Here is an 18487-nt window from a genome sequence, read left to right as displayed (position 1 = left end):
ATGCACTAGGGCCCAGGACAAAACGTCGGGCTGGACCCCCCCGAAGGTTTTTATTCATGGGAGAAAATCTGTTACAGAAGTTCAGCGTAGAGCTGTCTGGAAACCTCTCCCTTTCAAAACGTGTAAAATCCACTTTATTACAAGAGCTTCAAGCTCAATTCAAATTGGCAACATGCCACTTGTCTAAAATCTAGACTAAGTCCTATTACATGCCACTAAGGGCTATTCTGGAGTCTTCAAAGCTCTCGGTCACACGAACCGCCTCCTAGATGTTTGTCAGGCTCCCGTTACGCTTAGGAAAAATAATCCTTCCTAGTACCTGCAACAATTAATTAAAGCGCACCACCATGGTACCCATTAATTGTTAGCGCTTTGCATGCAAATAACACACTGTGGACTAATTCTAGTCACGGTGGGCGTCCCCACTGAACACATGTGCACATCTAACAAATATAAAAATTTATATTTATTCTCTGGTTGACCAGAGTCAACACTCTTGATTATAATTAAGGAGCTTTGACCAAGGGTCGAGGCGCCTTAATTATAGCCAAGTCTCTCCAACCGAAGTTGGCACAACTCTCCAACCTAAGTTGGCACATCTTGGTTAACCGGAGTTAACCCTCTTGGCGTATGCCAAGTCTTGTTGACCGAAGTCAACACTCTCTGACCGTAGTCAGCTCTGTGATTCTCTGGTTAACCGCAGTTAACCCTCTTGGTAATAAACCAAGTCTCCTTGACCGAAGTCAGGTTTTACTTGACTAGAGTCAAGTATCTTTGACCGTAGTCAATCCTTTGACCATTAAAATAACTCTTTGACCATAATTAATACATATAAAACTCTTTAATTATGATCAAATAAATGGTCAACTGTACTTTGACTTAGGATATTTACATTGTGGTGACATTGGTGACAGAAGCACAAGCCTTAAACCTCAAAACAATTGAGGTAGAGATCTAAGAAATGCAAAAGGATTGGGTTTTGACAAGGAAATGCCAAAATGGAAAAGCATACCAAAGAGGCTAGGTCTTGAATGGAGGTGGGAGATGGGCACAAACCCCAGACAGTAACTCAAGAAACTTTCAAGGACAAAACTAGAAGATGGAACAAAGCCTTAAGAATGAAAACGGTTGGACAAATGGGGGTGCAACCAGCTCGTTAAATGCAGCCAAGGTCTCCTTAAAAGATGATTAGAAAAGACAAGAAGTCTTGAAGCAAAGAGCCAACCTGAAAGGCAGAATGTTTATATAAATGAAGATCTCATTCTTAATGAAGATCTCATCCTTACTCAAATTGAGTAGAGGAAGGAAGACATAGAAGCCTCACATCAGTCATGAAAGCCTGAGAGGAGGGCAAGTGGGCTGTGTTTAGAGATGGGAGGGTCATTATCTAGGATAGGAAGCCCCCTCCTCCTTCCCAAATAAGGGTATGCAGCTTGTGGGACAACTAGTCCTTTGTCTTTTGCCTTTTGGAACGGGAACAAGACGCTGTGGTCCTCGCTAGGCAACTTTGCTGAGACTTTTTGGGAGAAAGACCTCATAGTGTATACTGAAGCACACTAGAGCCCAGCGAGGAGACTACCCATATTATATGGGTGCACATGGCATATACAGGTCATAGACCCGCCCGGATGGAGTGCTTTATGGGGGTCAGGAGGAGTGGTAGTTCTCTTCTACTCTCATCTACAGGCACATATTATAGTTACTAGCACGGATGAGCATGCCAGCTATATGTGGATCCATCATCCGGCTCAAGAGATCCAAGACCCCAGAAGTGTACATTGCTTCATGCTACTTCCCTCCACATACATTAGATTATGCTAGGATTGCATCAGGGAGATGGCAGGTCTCTTCATTCTTGGTGATTTATAAGGACACACAAAGGCAGCAAAATCATTCTACTCATTGGGGCTTTCAATGCAAGGACCAAGGACAACAGGTAGAGACCTTGGACTTCTAGGGAGATGCCTTGACATTGCCAAATCTTCAGCTTTGAGTGTAGTGGATTACGTCATGGCACACCTTGCCTTCATGTCATAGATTTGTAATCTTATTACACCCTTTTATGCCAGGAGCAGACCATTCGTTCTTATCTTTTGATGTGACTCTCCCTGACCCCATACATGACACCATAGCAGCACCCTCTCTTCATACTATGAGTATGACTTTGATCACTCCATAGATCACATGTATGGTAGTTATCTCACCACTCTCCTAGAGCACACAGATGAGCGGTTAGACAGATGCCAATTCTATCCATGTCATGGCATAGCACCCCTTCCCTTGCACAATAAAAAACAAGTGCAAAGTGCCAGAGGGATTTGTATCTCACAATAGTTAGTATGATGACGAGTGTAAAGCGCTTAGTCAAAGCTAGCATTCCGAGGGCACCCTGGCCAAGAACAAAGTTGAAAAGAGTATCGATGTTTAGTGCGATGGAATAAATGACAGTTCCTGCGTACCATGAAACAATGGCTCTTAAGTGCTTGGTATGGTGGTAATCCCATAGAAGAAGATCCCTCTGTCCTATCAAGGATCCTCATCTTTTGAAAGCTTACGTGGCTCTATGATATCTTGACGAGTCCATGCCCGCGAGGACATCCCTCGCCCCACAACTTACATGCTCTTCACCACAGCTCGCCTAAAGAAGGTTATCAAGAAACTTAAAAACGACAAAGCTAAGGATTAGAAGGGCCTCTAGGCAGAACTCCTAATTCACAGGTTTTCCAACCGCTTGGACCTCCAAAACCATCATACCTATTCACAAGGTAGGGATCTGACTGTCATGGTTGGCTACTTGATGCAAAGGTTTATGGGTCAGCTCTTGAGATACACATAAGTGAGGAGGCTGAGAGTGCATGTATGCAAGGGACTAGACAACAATGTTGGAAATATTTTAATATTAAAGCCATTTGTTAGTTAATTAGGGTTCCTTGTAAGGTTTCCCCGCCCAGCCACAATTAGTGGTTCAGTTACTGGTACAACAACTTTAAACTCACTTCTAGACTCACCCTAGGGTTGTAGTGTTGATAGCCCTCTTGTACTTTATTCTTGCAATCTCATTCCAGCTGAGTTCCATGTTTTGGAGCTCTTTCCATCTCCAAACTCTCACATTTGGTATTAGAGCAGGCCACCCCTTGCTCCCAAGGACCTCCCCTTAGCTCCCGCTGCTCCCTTGGGGATGATTTTTGTCACAAAGAACTCGATTTTCATAGCCAAAACTACTGCTGTCTTGCTCATTTGGTCAGCCGCCTTGTTTTTTGTTACTTGGAGTGCTTGTGGAGCCTTTCTCCAACAAGGCACGTCAGTTTTGGAGCTGATTGCATCATTTTGGGTGATTTTGGAGATGATTTTGAGCTGGTTTTGTTGGTTTCTGTGAGCCATCACCTCTATAGCCCTAGGCACCTCTTTTGGAGCTCTCATGGAGATGATTTTGACCAAAGCAACCACTATTGACTGGGCTTTTTCTACAGCAACTGGTTTTACCTGGCCACCTCAGTTTTGCTTTGATTGCTCCTGGTTTAGGATCGATTTTGGCCCTGTTGGTACCTTCCCTAGCTGGTGTACCTGTCCCACATCTAAAACAGAGATTTTCGCCACATATGAAGGTCTTTTTGGCTGCATTATTTTGACATGTTCCAGAAGATTTTCTCTGCTGCAGCAAATTTTCCTCTGTTTGGAGAACATTTCTTTGCTGTTTGGGCCCGCTTTAACTTGTTTTGATTGAGGAAAGTATATTCAATTTGAATTTAGTTCTGTTTTTAACCATTCCAGCGCCAACAGAGTTTGAATAAACCCTGTTTTTACTCGGGTTGCAAAGCTCTATCAGAGGGGTGTGGTTTTGGTAGTACGTCTTTGGACTTTTTTTAGGGTGCTTTTGGTGCTCTTAATCAGAGTGCTGTATTCCTTATGCCTTCTTTTAAGGTACATGGGCATGGGCACTTGTGCTTTGTTTGGGCCAAGCATTGGGTTGTGTGGGGCAGATATGATTCTTTTTGGAACTATTCAAACAGCTCGTTTTTAGGCTGCATTTGCCTAGCCAAGAATTGGCTTATGGAATGGTGTTCTGTTGTGGTTGCAGTATCATTTATAGCATGTGAAATTTGGGACTGTTTGTACATTCATCTTTGAAGATGGCACATAATCAGAATTAGAATCTTGGATATGTTTTTGGAGTTTTGGCCCAAGAGGATAAATTGTATGGCACCAATTATTATTTGTGGAGCTTTATGGTCAGGAGTCTTTTGGTTGCAAAGAATCTATAGGTTATGTTACATGTGAAGATGCCCGACTAAGAGATTTAGCCATTGCTCTTGGTACACCTCAGCAAGGAGGTAATTCTGGTGGACAGCAGGCTCAAGCGAGGCCAGTTGAAGCAATTGCACCTGTTGCCCCTACACAGATCAGAGGAGATGGGATGCTAGAGATGCCCAGACTTTGTCACTCATTGCCTTGTCTATTAAGAGGCTCTTCATATCTCATATCCGCCAATCAATTTCCCAATTCGCCTATCTCATCTTTTTCATTCATGGGGAAAAGGCGAGAATCCCACCTGCAAAACCCCCGCAAATGAGCAAACCACGTCCACAGAATGCTCATCTGGAAATAGTGAGTCACGCAGCGGTTACCCATCAAATTGTCCCCAATGCAAGAGAAAAAGGGCTCCTCCAGGGCTGCCAAGCAAGCTTGGGATACCTTGGAGAATATGTATCAGGCAAGGAATGAGGCCATGGTCTTTTTCTTGAAAAGAGAACTTGAATATCAAGATGTGGGATCACTTTGATTGAGATGCAGGATCTTAGAGAATAGCTACTGAACATTGATGAAGTCATTCCTGACAATCACTTATATCTACAACTCTAAATTCTTTTCTAGAGACGTATTTGGGTTTTCATATTTCTATGAATCTTGTCCATGAGGGTAGTATAGTTCTAGGGCTGTTCTTGCAGGAAGAACAAACTCACTTTTCAGGAGCTTCTAGGGCTGTTCTTGCAGGAAGAACAAACAAGGAAAAATATGTCAATTAAGGTGCAAGATGATGATCAAGCCGTATTGACTAAAGGCTTTTAAAAATAAGCATCACTTTGGTGGCTCTTAGTCTAGGATTGGTTCAACTTAGCCATCAATGAAGAATCCAAGAAAAAGGGTAAATGCCATTATTGCAAGAAGCCTAGACACTACATAAATGAAATCAAAAAAAGGTTGGGGAAAAAAGGAAATAGACAGACGCTGAAATGACAGTTTTAGACTCAAATGCATCAAATGCAATCTTGTTATGCAGGATTGGTCTTTTTTGGTTTGTAGTTATGATGCCACGTGTGATGCCAACCATGAGGTTGCCTCACTCTATGTGAGTGGTGCCTCGGATGCTGTATTGTACTTTGATAGTGGCGCTTCTAGGCACATTACTTCTAGAAAGTAGTTATTTGCAGATTTACAGCCTGCTGCTGTTGATAGGACTAATTTGTGCCTTTTAGATGTCCTCTTGTGCCAGGGATAAAGAAGAATTTACTTTCTTTGTTCTCTTTTGTGAAAAGAGGCTCGTTAGTAAATTTTGAAGATGGTAAGTGCATTGTTAGGGACAGAGAAAAGGATTATCAGATAGTCACTATAGGCACTTTGAATCAGGATTTGTACTAGATGGACAAACATGACATCAATTCATCCTATGTATATGTGGCAACAGTGACTGCTGAATGAAAAATGCAGAAGTACGGCATGCAAGACTTGGCCATGTGAACTATGGAAGTTTGCAGTTGTTGTAGAGGCATGGGTTAGTGCATGATATGCCTTCTTTGGGGACTCCTCCTAGACATGTCTATGAAGGGTGCATATTGGGAAAAAATGCACAAGAAGAGATGGATCCGTTAGAGATGAGAGAAAATTTCAGCTCATACGCAGTGATGTGTGTGGTCCCATGAGGACCTTTATAGATAATGTTTTCAAAGTTTCATGGGTCTATCCTCTTTGAAAGAAAAATCTAATGTCATTCAGTGCTTCAAGCAATTTGTTGCTATGTCTAAGAATGAGTCTGGGTGCAAAGTGTAGACTTTGAGAACAGAATAGATAGAGGGGGGGATACATGTCAGATGCCTTCAAAGAAATCTTGAGCGAAAGAGGTATTATGCATAAGTGTATACCCCCTGATAGACCTTAGAAAAGGATGTTGCTGAGAGGAACAACAAGTCTATGATGAAAATGACCAGATGCATGATCAAAGGGAAGAGGTTGCCACACAGTAGGCGAAATACAAATGTGTGAGAGGCGGCTGTAGCAGCAGATGGAAACAGCTCCGAACCAGTGGAAGCAATAATGTATGCAGCACACGTTTTGAATAGATGCCCCACCAAGGCCTTGAAAACTATTATGACGGTAGAGCTGGATTCTATCATCAAGAACAATACATGGAAATTGGTGGACTTGCTCATAGTGAAGAAAGCTATTGGGACAAAGTGAGTGTACAAGATTATAAGACTATGCGATTGTACCATTGACAAGTACAAGGCAAGGTTGGTTGCCAAGGCTATTCTCAGCAGAAGGGGATACATTATGAAGGAACTTTTGCCCCCACTTCGAGGATGACCACCACCAGGTGTGTTGTTTCATTGGCTGCTCATTTGGTTGGAAAGTACATTAGTTGGATATCAAAACAACCTTTCTCAATGGGGACTTGTAGGAAAATGTGCATGTGGTGAGCCTATTGGTTTTCAGATGCCTAGTTAGGAACATAAACTATCAAACTCCTCAGGGCATTTTATGGGCTGAAAAAGCCTCACGGGCTCGGTGTAAGAAAATTCATACGTCTTTGACGAGTCACGGTCTACAGAATAGTCCAAATGAGAGTACCCTTTATGTCAAGAAAAAACAAAGATTTTTTGATTATGATCCTGTGTGTGGATGATATGCTGCTTACAAGCACAAATGACGAAAAAGTTGAGAAATCAAGAAGGATCTTAAAGCTTCATTTGAGATGTTTGATCTGGGTATTTTACACTATGGGTTTATGCAAACAAATGAAGGCATTGTGCTCAAACAATCAAAATACATTCGGGGAGTGTTACAAAGGTTCAATTTCCAAGACTGCAAACCTATTTCAACTCCCATGGAGCTAGGGTTGAGGCTGTCCATGCGTAATATAGCTGAACCTTTTGATACCGTTGTCTACAGTTAGGCTGTGGACACCTTATTTATCTTTGCTATACCCATCCAGATATTAGTTAAGTTTGTTCCAGTTGAACATGTATATGCACAACCCAAAGATACAACATTGTGCGTTGTAAAGTGTGTTTTCAGATATTTGTACGGTACTACTCAGTCTATTATGCTAGGTGTTATGCTCTAGCCGAGATAGCATGACCTCGAAAAGATCGGTGGGCATTTTCTCTTAGATGACCAACTTTTGTAATAATTAATGTGCGTAAATGAAATGGTCAAGAGAAGTAACTGCCAAGGTCCTAGGTGAGGGTGAAATGGCATTGACTAGGTGGTTCTGAGTGCTAAGGCCTAGGTGCACCTAAATGTGCAATAAGGCCAAGGGGCAAATGGTTTTAATGTGCCCCAAGAGAGGGGTAAATGGTGCACCAAGTGAAAGGCTAAAATGATGACATGTGGCAAGGGGGAACCATCTAGGGAGTTGAGGGTCTCGTGGATATGCATGAGGAAAACAAGAAAGACGTATCTATTGGAAAATGCCATCCAGGAGAGTATGGCTGGGTGGAACAATTGTGATGCCATCGCCCGTGGTCTGAGTGTGAGTTAGAATTGAGATTTTATCAATTGGTATCAGAGCTGAAGGTAAGGGAAGGAGGCTCGTAGGCTGTGATGGACAGCAGGCGGAGAATTTAGCGGTTGCTCGTCGACGTGCTCCACGAAGACCATCATCACCTACAAAGACCATCATCACCTACAAAGACCATGCATAAGACAATCGTAGGCTGGGAGCGCAGAGGTGACGTGGGGCTGTCCGTGACGGGGAACCTTCGGTGGCGGAAGATTTCGATCAAGTGTTGACGGGCGTCTCAGGTGGACGTTCTGTTGCGACGGCGTGGCGTAGGATTGACGGACATTTGTTGCAGGCCTTCCTCTATCAGAACGTGGTCCGTCAACGAGTCTTGGAAACTCGGTCAGTCATCCTTTTTATTTACCCCTGGTGGAGTATCGATGGGCGACTGCGTGGAGACAAGTGAAGGCGGGACGGGGTGAAGACTTGCATGTCATAGTTGACGTGACGAATGGGAAGGGTCAGGACGTAGACGCCGTTGCAGGCCATATGATCTACCAGTTAATTCTGAGCGCAGTTGGCAGTGAACGCTGTTGACGTGATAGATTTGCACGCAGGGAAAATCAGGAAGCGAGAGGCACACAAATTATCAATTTTTGCCTTCGAGCTTGTCTCAGAGTGAAGCGCGCATACTCAATCTGCGTGGAGCTTCCAGGGAGCATTTTTTCCCCTCTATACAAATTTTGGGCGGTTGTCGATTTGTTTTCTACAACAGAGGCTGTCATTTAATTTCCTGCATAACAAAAGGGAGATCTGAAAAAAAAATAATCTATTTTCCCTTGTGAAACTATGGAGGCAGAAGGACAGAATTCTAGGGTGAATCCTAGTGACTCTAGAGTACGGTCTACACAACAAATGTCACATCACACAACACCTACTTTGGTCGGTAGGATTTCGATATTAGAAGATGCTTTACAACAGATTATGAACCAACAGCTTCAAGTGAACGCTGGTCAGAATGAGATCAGGGAGATGGTGCAAGCCTTGTCGGCTAGACCGTCTAGAATTGATAAGGGCAAAGCTCCAGCAGAGCCAGAGCCCAGTATACATTCATCAGAGCGCGCGAGGGTCAAAGTGCCTAATATTGCTAATTATAGACGGGAGAAGTATGTTGGTCGGATGCAGTTCTGATGTGATCGAGGTTTGGTTACACAAGTGGGAAGAAGCCTTCTCCATTTGTGAAATCAGATTTGATCTAATGGAAATCCGTGAGGCCACTCACCTGTTTATTGAGGCAGCGGATAGATGGTGGATAAAGCAACAGAAGGATCAAGTTGCTCCTACCACCTAGGAAGGGTTTAAAGCTGAATTTAAGAAACACTTTCTTCCACTTGATGAAGACTCCCGAGCTTGGGATGCTTACAGAAATATTCGTCAGAGGAGTCTATCGGTGGCAGAGTACACTGACAAATTCAGGGAATGTGTCATGAAAATAACAAACCCTCTCCCTATGTCGGTTCAGTTAAAAGACTATATCTATGGACTGAATGACAAGATCAAAATGGAAGTTCGGGCTAAATATGTGACTACATTAGATGAATCTATTGCAGTAGCCCTGAACTATGAGGATGCCAGAGGCAGGCCTAGTGGATTTGTGCAGGCAGGGACTCAGTATGAGTACCCGAAAAAAGGGGGATTTCAGAGGAAACGGACTTCAAAGACAAGTGTCTCGCAGCCAAGTGGCCAAACCAAGCAGGTGAAGCCGGTTGAGGGACCATCAAAAACAAGTACCACCGTTGGGGTGAAAAGGAAGATAACTCCAATGGCAGCCCGGGCTTGGTCAAAGTCCTCGTTGACCGCTGAACAAAACGAGAAAGCTAGAAAAGAAGGATTGTGCTTCGGGTGCCTTCAGCGACATCAGTGGAAAGATTGTCCACTGAATAAAGACCGTTGCACGGCTAATATGATAATATCTGAATGCGACGTGGAAATGCAGGAGAGTCCCAATGCGGAACATATGCAGATGGAATTGGCGGGACCTTCTCAGAGGTTAGTACCTGTGTTGTTAAGTGTGTCTGTTACTAAGTTAGTAAGCGGTGCACCTGATAACATCCTTTCTAAGCCCGCAGCAACGGGGTATACGGTTTTCGATGAGCCCAAGTTGATTAAAATGAAAGGGCAAGTAGCCAGTCATGATGTGATTGTGTTGTTTGACTCAGCGTCAACACACAATGTAATCAACTCGAAGCTTATTAAGAGGCTCAAGTTGAAAACTAGTCCGTCTGACTATGCTTTTACGGTCAGGATGGCGGACGGAAGTTCAAATGAAGTATGGGACCAAAGGGTTACCCAGTTGGAACTTCGAATTCAGGACTATGTTGAGAAGCTGGACTTTGAATTGACCAGACTTGCTCACACAGATATAGCCCTAGGTATGGCTTGGCATTTTCAGAAAAATCCAGCCATTGATTGGAAGAAGCATATTTACCAGTTCAAGATGAACGGGGTAGAATATGTTTTGCGAGGTGAGAAGGATTTACCTCGAGGACCATTGATTTCAGCCATGGAAATTTGGAGTTTCTGTGTCTGTGTATAGCATCGGTAGAGTCGATTGATGATGCATCGACTAGCACTGAGGCTACCCAAGATGGGGAAATGGCCGAGTTGGCTAAAGAGATATCAGAGAAGTTCTGTGAATGTTTTAGGGATGAACTACCTTATGGGTTACTTTCAGAGCGGAAAGTTCAGCATAAGATTGAACTGATCCCGGGGGCAGAACCTGTAAATAGACCTCCCTATAGAATGAGTTTTACTGAAGAGGCGGAGGTGCATAGACAACTGGAAGAATACCTCAAGTTGGGGCAGATTCAACCAAGTTTCTCACCTTTTGCTTCGCCAGTGATATTAAAGAAGAAAAAGGATGATACGTTTCGCCTCTGTATAGATTACAGAGCATTGAATAATATCACTGTTAAGCACAGGTATCCGATGGCTCGGATTGATGATTTGCTAGATGCATTACATGGAGCCGTGATTTTCAGCAAGATAGATCTCAAGTGTGGCTACCATCAGATCCGGATTAGAGCCGAGGATGTGCATAAAACCGCTTTCAGAAGCAGGTTTGGTCATTACGAGTTTTTGGTAATGCCCTTTGGACTTACCAATGCTCCAGCGACATTCGTCATGCTTATGAACGATTTGCTATGTCCGTATATCGGAAAGTTCGTAGTACATTTTATTGACGATATCCTGATATTCAGTAAAAGTATTATTGAGCATCGTGAACACTTAAGAGTAGTGTTCAGTACTTTGAGGAAAGCCAGTCTTTATGTAAATAAAAAGAAAACTATACTGTGTATGGTTAGGCTTGAATATTTAGGGTTCATAATTACTCCACAGGGGGTAGAAATGGATCCGAAGAAAGTGGCTGCGATACTAACTTGGCCAATCCCTCAGAGTCTGGCCGCATTGCGATCATTCTTGGGATTTGTCTAGTTTTATAGAAGGCATATCACAGGATATTCCGGAATAGTATCGCCATTGACTGATCTGACCTCAGATAAAGTACCTTTTATTTGGGGACAGAATCAATAGGAAAGTTTTAACACCATAAAACAAGCTGTGGTCACAGGACCGGTGTTAAAAATAGTTGATCCCCAGAAACCGTTGTTCCTAGAAGCCGATGCAAGTGACATTGCGGTAGGAGCAGTTCTCCTTCAAGAGGGAAGGCCAGTAGCCTTTGAAAGCAAGAAGCTTTCTCCCTCTCAAAGGAATTGGCCAACTCATGAATTGGAGTTGTATGCTATTATCCATGCTTTGAAAACATGGAGGCATTATTTGTATGGTTCAGAGTTTTATGTGGATGTGGATCATGATACTCTGAAACATTTTTGTAAACAGCCTGACTTGAGGGGCCGCCAAGCTAGGTGGGCAGAGCTCATGCAAGAGTTTAATTTAACGATTCGGTACCGAAGAGGAAAAGATAATAAGGTTGCTGATGCGTTGTCTCGCATTATGCACAACCTGAGTTTCACGGTATTAGAAAGTGCTCTAATGACCGAGATAAGAGAAACTCAAAAAGTGGACGAGTTTGTCCAGAGCTTATGGCCTAAGGCTCGTGTTAAAATCCGGGGAAAATGAAAAGGGTGACCTGGCATCCAGAAAAGGCCAAACTTATGCAAGATATACCATAAGGGATGGTATGCTAGAAAGAAATGGCAAGGTTGTAGTACCTAGTCAGAATGATCTCAGGTAGAGAGTCATTCGACAGTGCCATGATAGCCCGTGTGCGGGACATCCAGGAGTCGAGAAGACATATGATCTCGTGAAGCGAGATTTCTTTTGGCCAAAGATGAAAAAGCATATTCATGAATATGTGACACGGTGTTTCTCGTGTCAGGTAAGTAAGGCCGAGCGGGTGAAGCCACCCGAACTTTTACAGCCCTTGGAAATACCACTGAGTAAGTGGGAGAGCATTTCCATGGACTTTATTGTAGGACTGCCTACAACACAAGGAGGGTATGATTCTATCCTTATGGTGGTTGATCGTCTAACCAAGATGGCTCACTTCATTCCGACTAGAGAGTCTGTTAGTGCCCCGCAAGTGGCGGATTTGTTTATTAGACATATATTTCGTCTGCATGGATTGCCTAGATCCATAGTGTCAGACAGAGATGTCAGATTTACCGGTCATTTTTGGACAGCGGTATTCGAGACACTAAGAACTGAGTTGGGAATGAGTAGTGGGGATCATCCTGAGACGGATGGTCAGACGGAGAGAGTCAACCAGACTTTAGAGGATATGCTGAGAGCATATGTGTCATTGAGGCAACATACGTGGGACAAGTGGTTGCCACTGTTGGAGTTTGCCTACAATGATAGAAAACATTCATCTACCGGGTTCAGTCCGTTTGAGCTGAACTATGGTTATAGACCAACCAATCCAACTATAGTTGGAGTACCTCAGAAAGTGCCTAGTGCCGCGAACTTTATGGTCAGATGCGGGAGATGCTAGCACTTGCGAGAGCTAATTCTCAGAGTTCCTTCGCACTCGAAGTCGTTGACTTCAGGAGAGTGTGCTAAGTTATCACCTCGATACTGTGGGCTGTGGTTAATTCTAAAAAGAATAGGCAAGGTAGCCTATAAACTAGAATTGCCACCGGGGTGTAAGGTGCACCCAGTGTTTCATGTTTCTCGTTTAAAGAAATTTTTGCATATTGGTGACTCACTAATCGAAGGTGTGGTTTTGTTTCAGGAGATAGAGGATAATGCAAGACACAAACCAACAAGAATCCTGGAGCGAGGAACAATGCAAATACGAAATTGGAAGATACCCACGGTGTTGGTTGCATGGCATGGTCAGCCTCTATCGGAAGCTACCTGGGAGTCCGTATACCAGTTACGGAGAGTGTTCCCAGATTTCATCATCGAGGACGCTGATGCTTGAAGAGGGAAGGAATGTTATGCTCTAGCCGAGGTAGCATGACCTCGGAAAGATCGGTGGGCATTTTCTCTTAGATGACCAACTTTTGTAATAATTAATGTGCGTAAATGAAATGGTCAAGAGAAGTAACTGCCAAGGTCCTAGGTGAGGGTGAAATGGCATTGACTAGGTGGTTCTGAGTGCTAAGGCCTAGGTGCACCTAAATGTGCAACAAGGCCAAGGGGAAAATGGTTTTAATGTGCCCCAAGAGAGGGGTAAATGGTGCACCAAGTGAAAGGCTAAAATGATGACATGTGGCAAGGGGGAACCATCTAGGGAGTTGAGGGTCTCGTGGATATGCATGAGGAAAACAAGAAAGACGTATCTATTGGAAAATGCGATCCAGGAGAGTGTGAGTTAGAATTGAGATTTTATCACTAGGGGGGGTGACTTGCATGCTTTCGGTGGTTCAAATTGGTTTGGTGATTATGACGCTAGATATTCAACCAGTGGAAATCGTTTCTAAACAATTCCATGTGGCAACTTCATCTTGTGAACCTGGGTATTTGGGCAGCCTTCGCAACTACAGTTGAATGTGTATGGATCAAGAGATTGATGTCAGATCTTTATGGTGGCTTGCAGCCATCTACTGGTATACTCACGGACAATTAGAGTGCTTTTGGGGTGGCATGGAATCGTGTGTTCCATACTTGCATGTAACACATTGAGATCCGTTATCATTATAAGGTTACATACAGGAGAGATCTATTTGATCTATTGTCATACACATCATGATTTTGCAGATCTTTTCACCAAGGTCCTCTCAAGAGAAAAGTTTGAACCCTTGCGGAAGGCTTTGGGCTTACTTCCATTTCGTGATTGAGGTCACTCCTTGTACACCAGGACATTGACACTACAAGGGTTGTTGGGAATGTTGTCATATTTAAGGTAGTGGCCAATCTATTGGTTATTTAGGGTTAGGGGCACTTTTTCGTTCTAGGATTTTCTCCCCTAATCACAGTTAGTGGTACAGTGCTTTGACCCATTCCACCCCAGGCTCACCCTAGGTTTTAGGTTTTGTCATGCTGACAGCCCTCTTGTACTGCATTCTTGCAATCTCATTTTGGTTGAGCCTCACTTTTTTAGGCTCGCTCCATCTCCAAACTCTTACATAGTTTCAGAGAGATTGATCCATAGTGGATCACATCTCCCCCTTAGAGCCCTCATAGAGAAGGCGGCCGCTAGAAAAGGTGAGTATACTACTACTTTGTGGACTCTGGAAGGCCTTTGACATTGTGTACGAGCTTGCCTCTTCACACAACTTAGAGCCATAGCTATAGCATATGATATGAATTGCATAGCTATAGCATATGATATGAATTGTATGGGTAGTTATGGCTTTGTATGAGAGGGTTACAAGTAGGGTGCACTCGTATTTATGAGTTGGCCCCCCTATTGTGGATGCATTAGGATCTCTTGTTTTATGCAGATGATGTAGTACTCATCTCAGACACAGTAGTGGGACTATAGATGCATCCTTGTCGGCTTCCTGTGAGAGCTGTGACATAAAGGTCAACCTAGAATAGAAAGGCTAATCTTCAACACTAATGAAGCTGAACTTCAAAGAGACTTTCCTACTTGCAAGGGAGTCAATTGAGATAGAGATATGCTATGTATACTTGGGGTGCATTTTTCATAGGTCCCAAGTTTAGCATGAAACTTCTAGCTCAAGCACGCTTGGCCAGGGGACATTTCCAGCATGTGAACACGAAATTACTCCTCTATGACTCCTATTTTGGCCAGCAGCTTTGTACACAAGTGCCTTTCAGGTAGTAGATGTCTTAGAGGATGAATGGATTGGCTTTTAGAGACTCAAGATCATGATGCTTGTTGCATTATTCATCATCACAACCCAAATTTGTCTCGAGCAGTCCAGGTTCATGAATTTTTTTGTGTGTGTATAGGCACAATTGTTTTGCATCCATACTTGCACCATTTTTTTGGAAGAAGAGAATCGTCTTTACGCTGATCTATGTCGCGTGGATATAGGTAAATAGAGCGTTGGGCAATTTATACTCATCAGGTGGTCACTTCATGGATATGATGAGTCTGATTGCATATGGAACCTCGCCGGACGAAGCTATGTGCACCTATAGAGCAGGTTGTAACTTTATTTAGGGAGACATCGGGTAGGCGTGGTGACACTTTGATGGGAAGTGGATGGAGTGTGTTACATTTGGTTACATCTCAAGATCACATTTTAAAATTTTTTACACTGTCATATTCCAAATACATTTTATGCATATGTTACTGATTATGTGTAGAGATTCCCTTGTTGCACGACTCTGCAAAACCAAGGTCACTTGGTAAGTCGAAGTATCGATTTAGATGATCCTTGGCATTCAGTGATGGTCATCAAATGATGTTTGATGCTTCTTGGTGAAGGCCAGTGCATGTGGTGGCTTTTACACTGAGCGACTAGAGCTTTTCAGAGGCTCGGGAGTCAAACAATGATTCAACCATAGCTGGATCACCGTCAGACAGATTAGTGTATATGCATGCTAGTCTGAAAGGGCCAGATCACTGTTTTCTAGGCCATCATTCTTCAGTGCCTTGGTGTGAATCTTGGTGATGATGGGGGGAAATACAAAGTCTATGAGCTATACTTAAGACCATTAGTATATAGTGAGTTTTAGTGAACATCATACTTGGGGTGTTTGATTAAGTGAAACTTAGTCACGATTGCTCTAGTTTAACTAATTTGATCTTTAATTTTAATGATTTTAATGTTTTTTTGTCAATGCCACTGTCAGATGCTGGATTCTTTATATTTGTTCTTATTCTTATTATAGCATTTTATAATGTTATATGTTGTCTTGCTGTAGGCTATTAGGTGCTTACTAGTCGAACCTTTTCCGGAGTCTGCGTTGAATGAAGAAGCAGGGAAAATGCTCATGGAGGATTATGAAGCTTATGCGAAGTATGCCAGGTATTTCATTTGTAGAAGATGAACATCCTAGATACGATGGGAAATTTGATTGCATTCCATCCTCTTAATTCATCAATCTTAACAAAATAGGTCCGTTTCTTGGACATGGAAATAGATTTCTTTTTGAAGATTCATGTAGTGCAACGTGCAGGCTAATGACTAGCATACATGCCATGAACCCTAAGTCCAAGATGAAGGTAAGGATGGCTGAGTCTACGGCAGTGAATGCGGGTCCCACCCACTCAGATGTGACCATCTCCACACCCCCTACACAGAATAACATGAACAAAGACCTCGATGGTGCTGTGTGTGCTTCAGGTGCAGAAGCAACTGCTGCCTGCTTGTCCCCCAGTGCAAAAAAGCCAAAAGGCGAGCTTGAGGCATCTAGAGTGCTTGTAGAGAAGAGAAAAGCAGATGTAAGGAAAAAGAGTTTAAAGAGGCTTTAATAAGAAAGCATGGCCCAACTTACTCTTCTATAAATGTCCCTCTTTTAGCTTCAATGTAATGTGTTGGATGCTACCGTTGCTTCCTGGTGGGTCTGTTATTTAAAGACTGCGAGTGCTTTAATATCTTCTAGACAAGGTGGAATTGTAGAATAGCACTCTGAACTTGCTAATTTTTCAGTCTCCAATTCTCTCTCTGAGTTCATGTGACTGAGTTTTTGCTGGCCTTAAATGCTGTGTTAAAAAGCTGTGGGTAGAAGTTACATTTGGAGGGTCATGATTGTGAAAGCCAGGAAAAGATGCGCGAACCCACAATAAATGAAAATTTCTACTTTCATTGAGTGGCTATGGTTTATTCATGGAATGATTTAGCACGGTGTCCCCCTTTATCCAAGGTGCCCTTCTATCAACCGAGTGACAAAAAAAACTGAATTTAGGCTCCACAAATATCTTGACACTTGCATTCATACGAAGCACATGCTCATTCTTGTGCGCCAAGTTTATATCCCCCCTCCCCCAGCCTCCTCCCGCTCCCCGGCTGCGTTCCCTTTTGGAAGGAGGAAAAGCGATAATAAATGGCTTACTGCAATGGCCCGCCCTCCCAAAAGTGAAAAGGATGAGGGTTTCCAGAGTTACACATCAGAAGGGCCCCACCCTCCCAAAAGGGTAAAAACAGAGCTTACATCATAAGTGTGAAAACAATGGAGGATTACATCACGATGATCATTGATGGAGGATGTGCGAAAATGTAGCAACTATATAATGTTTAGGGCAACTTTGATCCACTGTTGGAATAATCTACCTCCGATATAGATCTCTCTAGATTTGATGTGCACGTAGTGGCTCTTTGCTAAGGCATGCATGTCATTTGTTTTCTCTGGCAAGTTGATTATTGCCGACTGGTACGTAGGAAGAAAGAAGATTTTGTTCGCCGAAATGAGGAGGAATTTTTGGATAACTCCAAGGACTTTTGGTGGAGATTTTTGGAGCGGAGGTCTCCCTCACTCCTCACAGACACTCATGTTTGGTATGATTATGCACGCACACTTTACGACATTCCACATCAGCTGGCTCCTGACCTATAACACATGCCTCGTCTCATGCACACTCTTCACTAAGGAGGGTGTTAAGGATGCCGTGATGAAGCTTCATAATAGCTGAGCGAAAGATCATGAGGGACTATGCAATGAATTCATTGCATATGGGATTAGCATTCTAGCTCCAATCCTAGCGAAGCTCTTTTTTCCTTGGCTTCGCATGCACCTGGACTCTCAATACTATTTCACCCATTCACAAGGTAGTGGATCCCATGACCTGGTGGCTCTGATACCAGTTGAGAGTGCTCTCAACGGAAGCAAGAATGGAAGAAGGAGAGAGAGAGAGAGAGAGCCACAAGTTTTGGTGGGTGCAGAACCACCCTAATCTTCTTTTTCATTCATTTATATATGTGTTTGAGTATTGTACATAACCGGGTAAAGGCACAGTGACCTTTAACCCCCACAGTAACTACATTTGAAGCATTTTAATAAGTGAATATTCAATACCATTGAAGTTTGCTTGCATAGCATGACTTCGAAGAACTCAATACATTCATCCAGAGGATCTGACCCCAAGACAGCCTTTAGGACCAACTTTGGGCTGTATGAGTTCTTAGTTATGTCATTTGCGATTATGAATGATCCTGCCACCTTTAACTGGATGATGGATAGAATCTTCCGAGAGCACAAATCTTTTGTGGGCACTTTCTTTGATGACATGATAGTGTACTCAAAAGATGAGATAGAACACAAGAAGCATCTGGTAATAGTATTTTGCAGAACTTAGCAAACAAATGCTGATCATAAATGTAAAGAAGAGTGCATTCTGCAGTGACCAATGTAAAGTCAATAAGTGGGTTAGGGGCACTTTTCCCTCTT

At 43.1% G+C, this 18487-nt stretch overlaps 1 protein-coding gene across 2 annotated transcripts in view; it reads left to right on the top strand.

Annotated features, from left to right (window-relative positions):
* LOC147888839 (ubiquitin-conjugating enzyme E2 22-like) overlaps positions 1-16869 on the top strand; it is a 41548-nt gene extending 24679 nt beyond the window's left edge. Inside the window, exons 5-6 of one of the 2 annotated variants that reach the window (XM_087392632.1) lie at positions 16025-16128; positions 16268-16869. In XM_087392632.1, the coding sequence (XP_087248758.1) occupies positions 16025-16128; positions 16268-16574 (411 nt within the window). In that variant the 3' untranslated portion in view covers positions 16575-16869. The remainder of the gene's footprint in view (positions 1-16024; positions 16129-16267) is intronic. The other variant, XM_087392633.1, reaches the window with a different exon arrangement.
* The last annotated feature ends 1618 nt before the right edge of the window (positions 16870-18487 follow it).

The sequence above is a fragment of the Dipteris shenzhenensis genome, chromosome 21, assembly GCF_047967505.1.
Source record: "Dipteris shenzhenensis isolate YYH24624 ecotype China chromosome 21, Dip_SZ_1.0, whole genome shotgun sequence".
Classification (NCBI taxonomy): Eukaryota; Viridiplantae; Streptophyta; class Polypodiopsida; order Gleicheniales; family Dipteridaceae; genus Dipteris; species Dipteris shenzhenensis.
The sequence above is the reverse complement of the archived record's forward strand: the minus strand, read 5'-3'. Positions and strand labels throughout refer to the sequence as shown.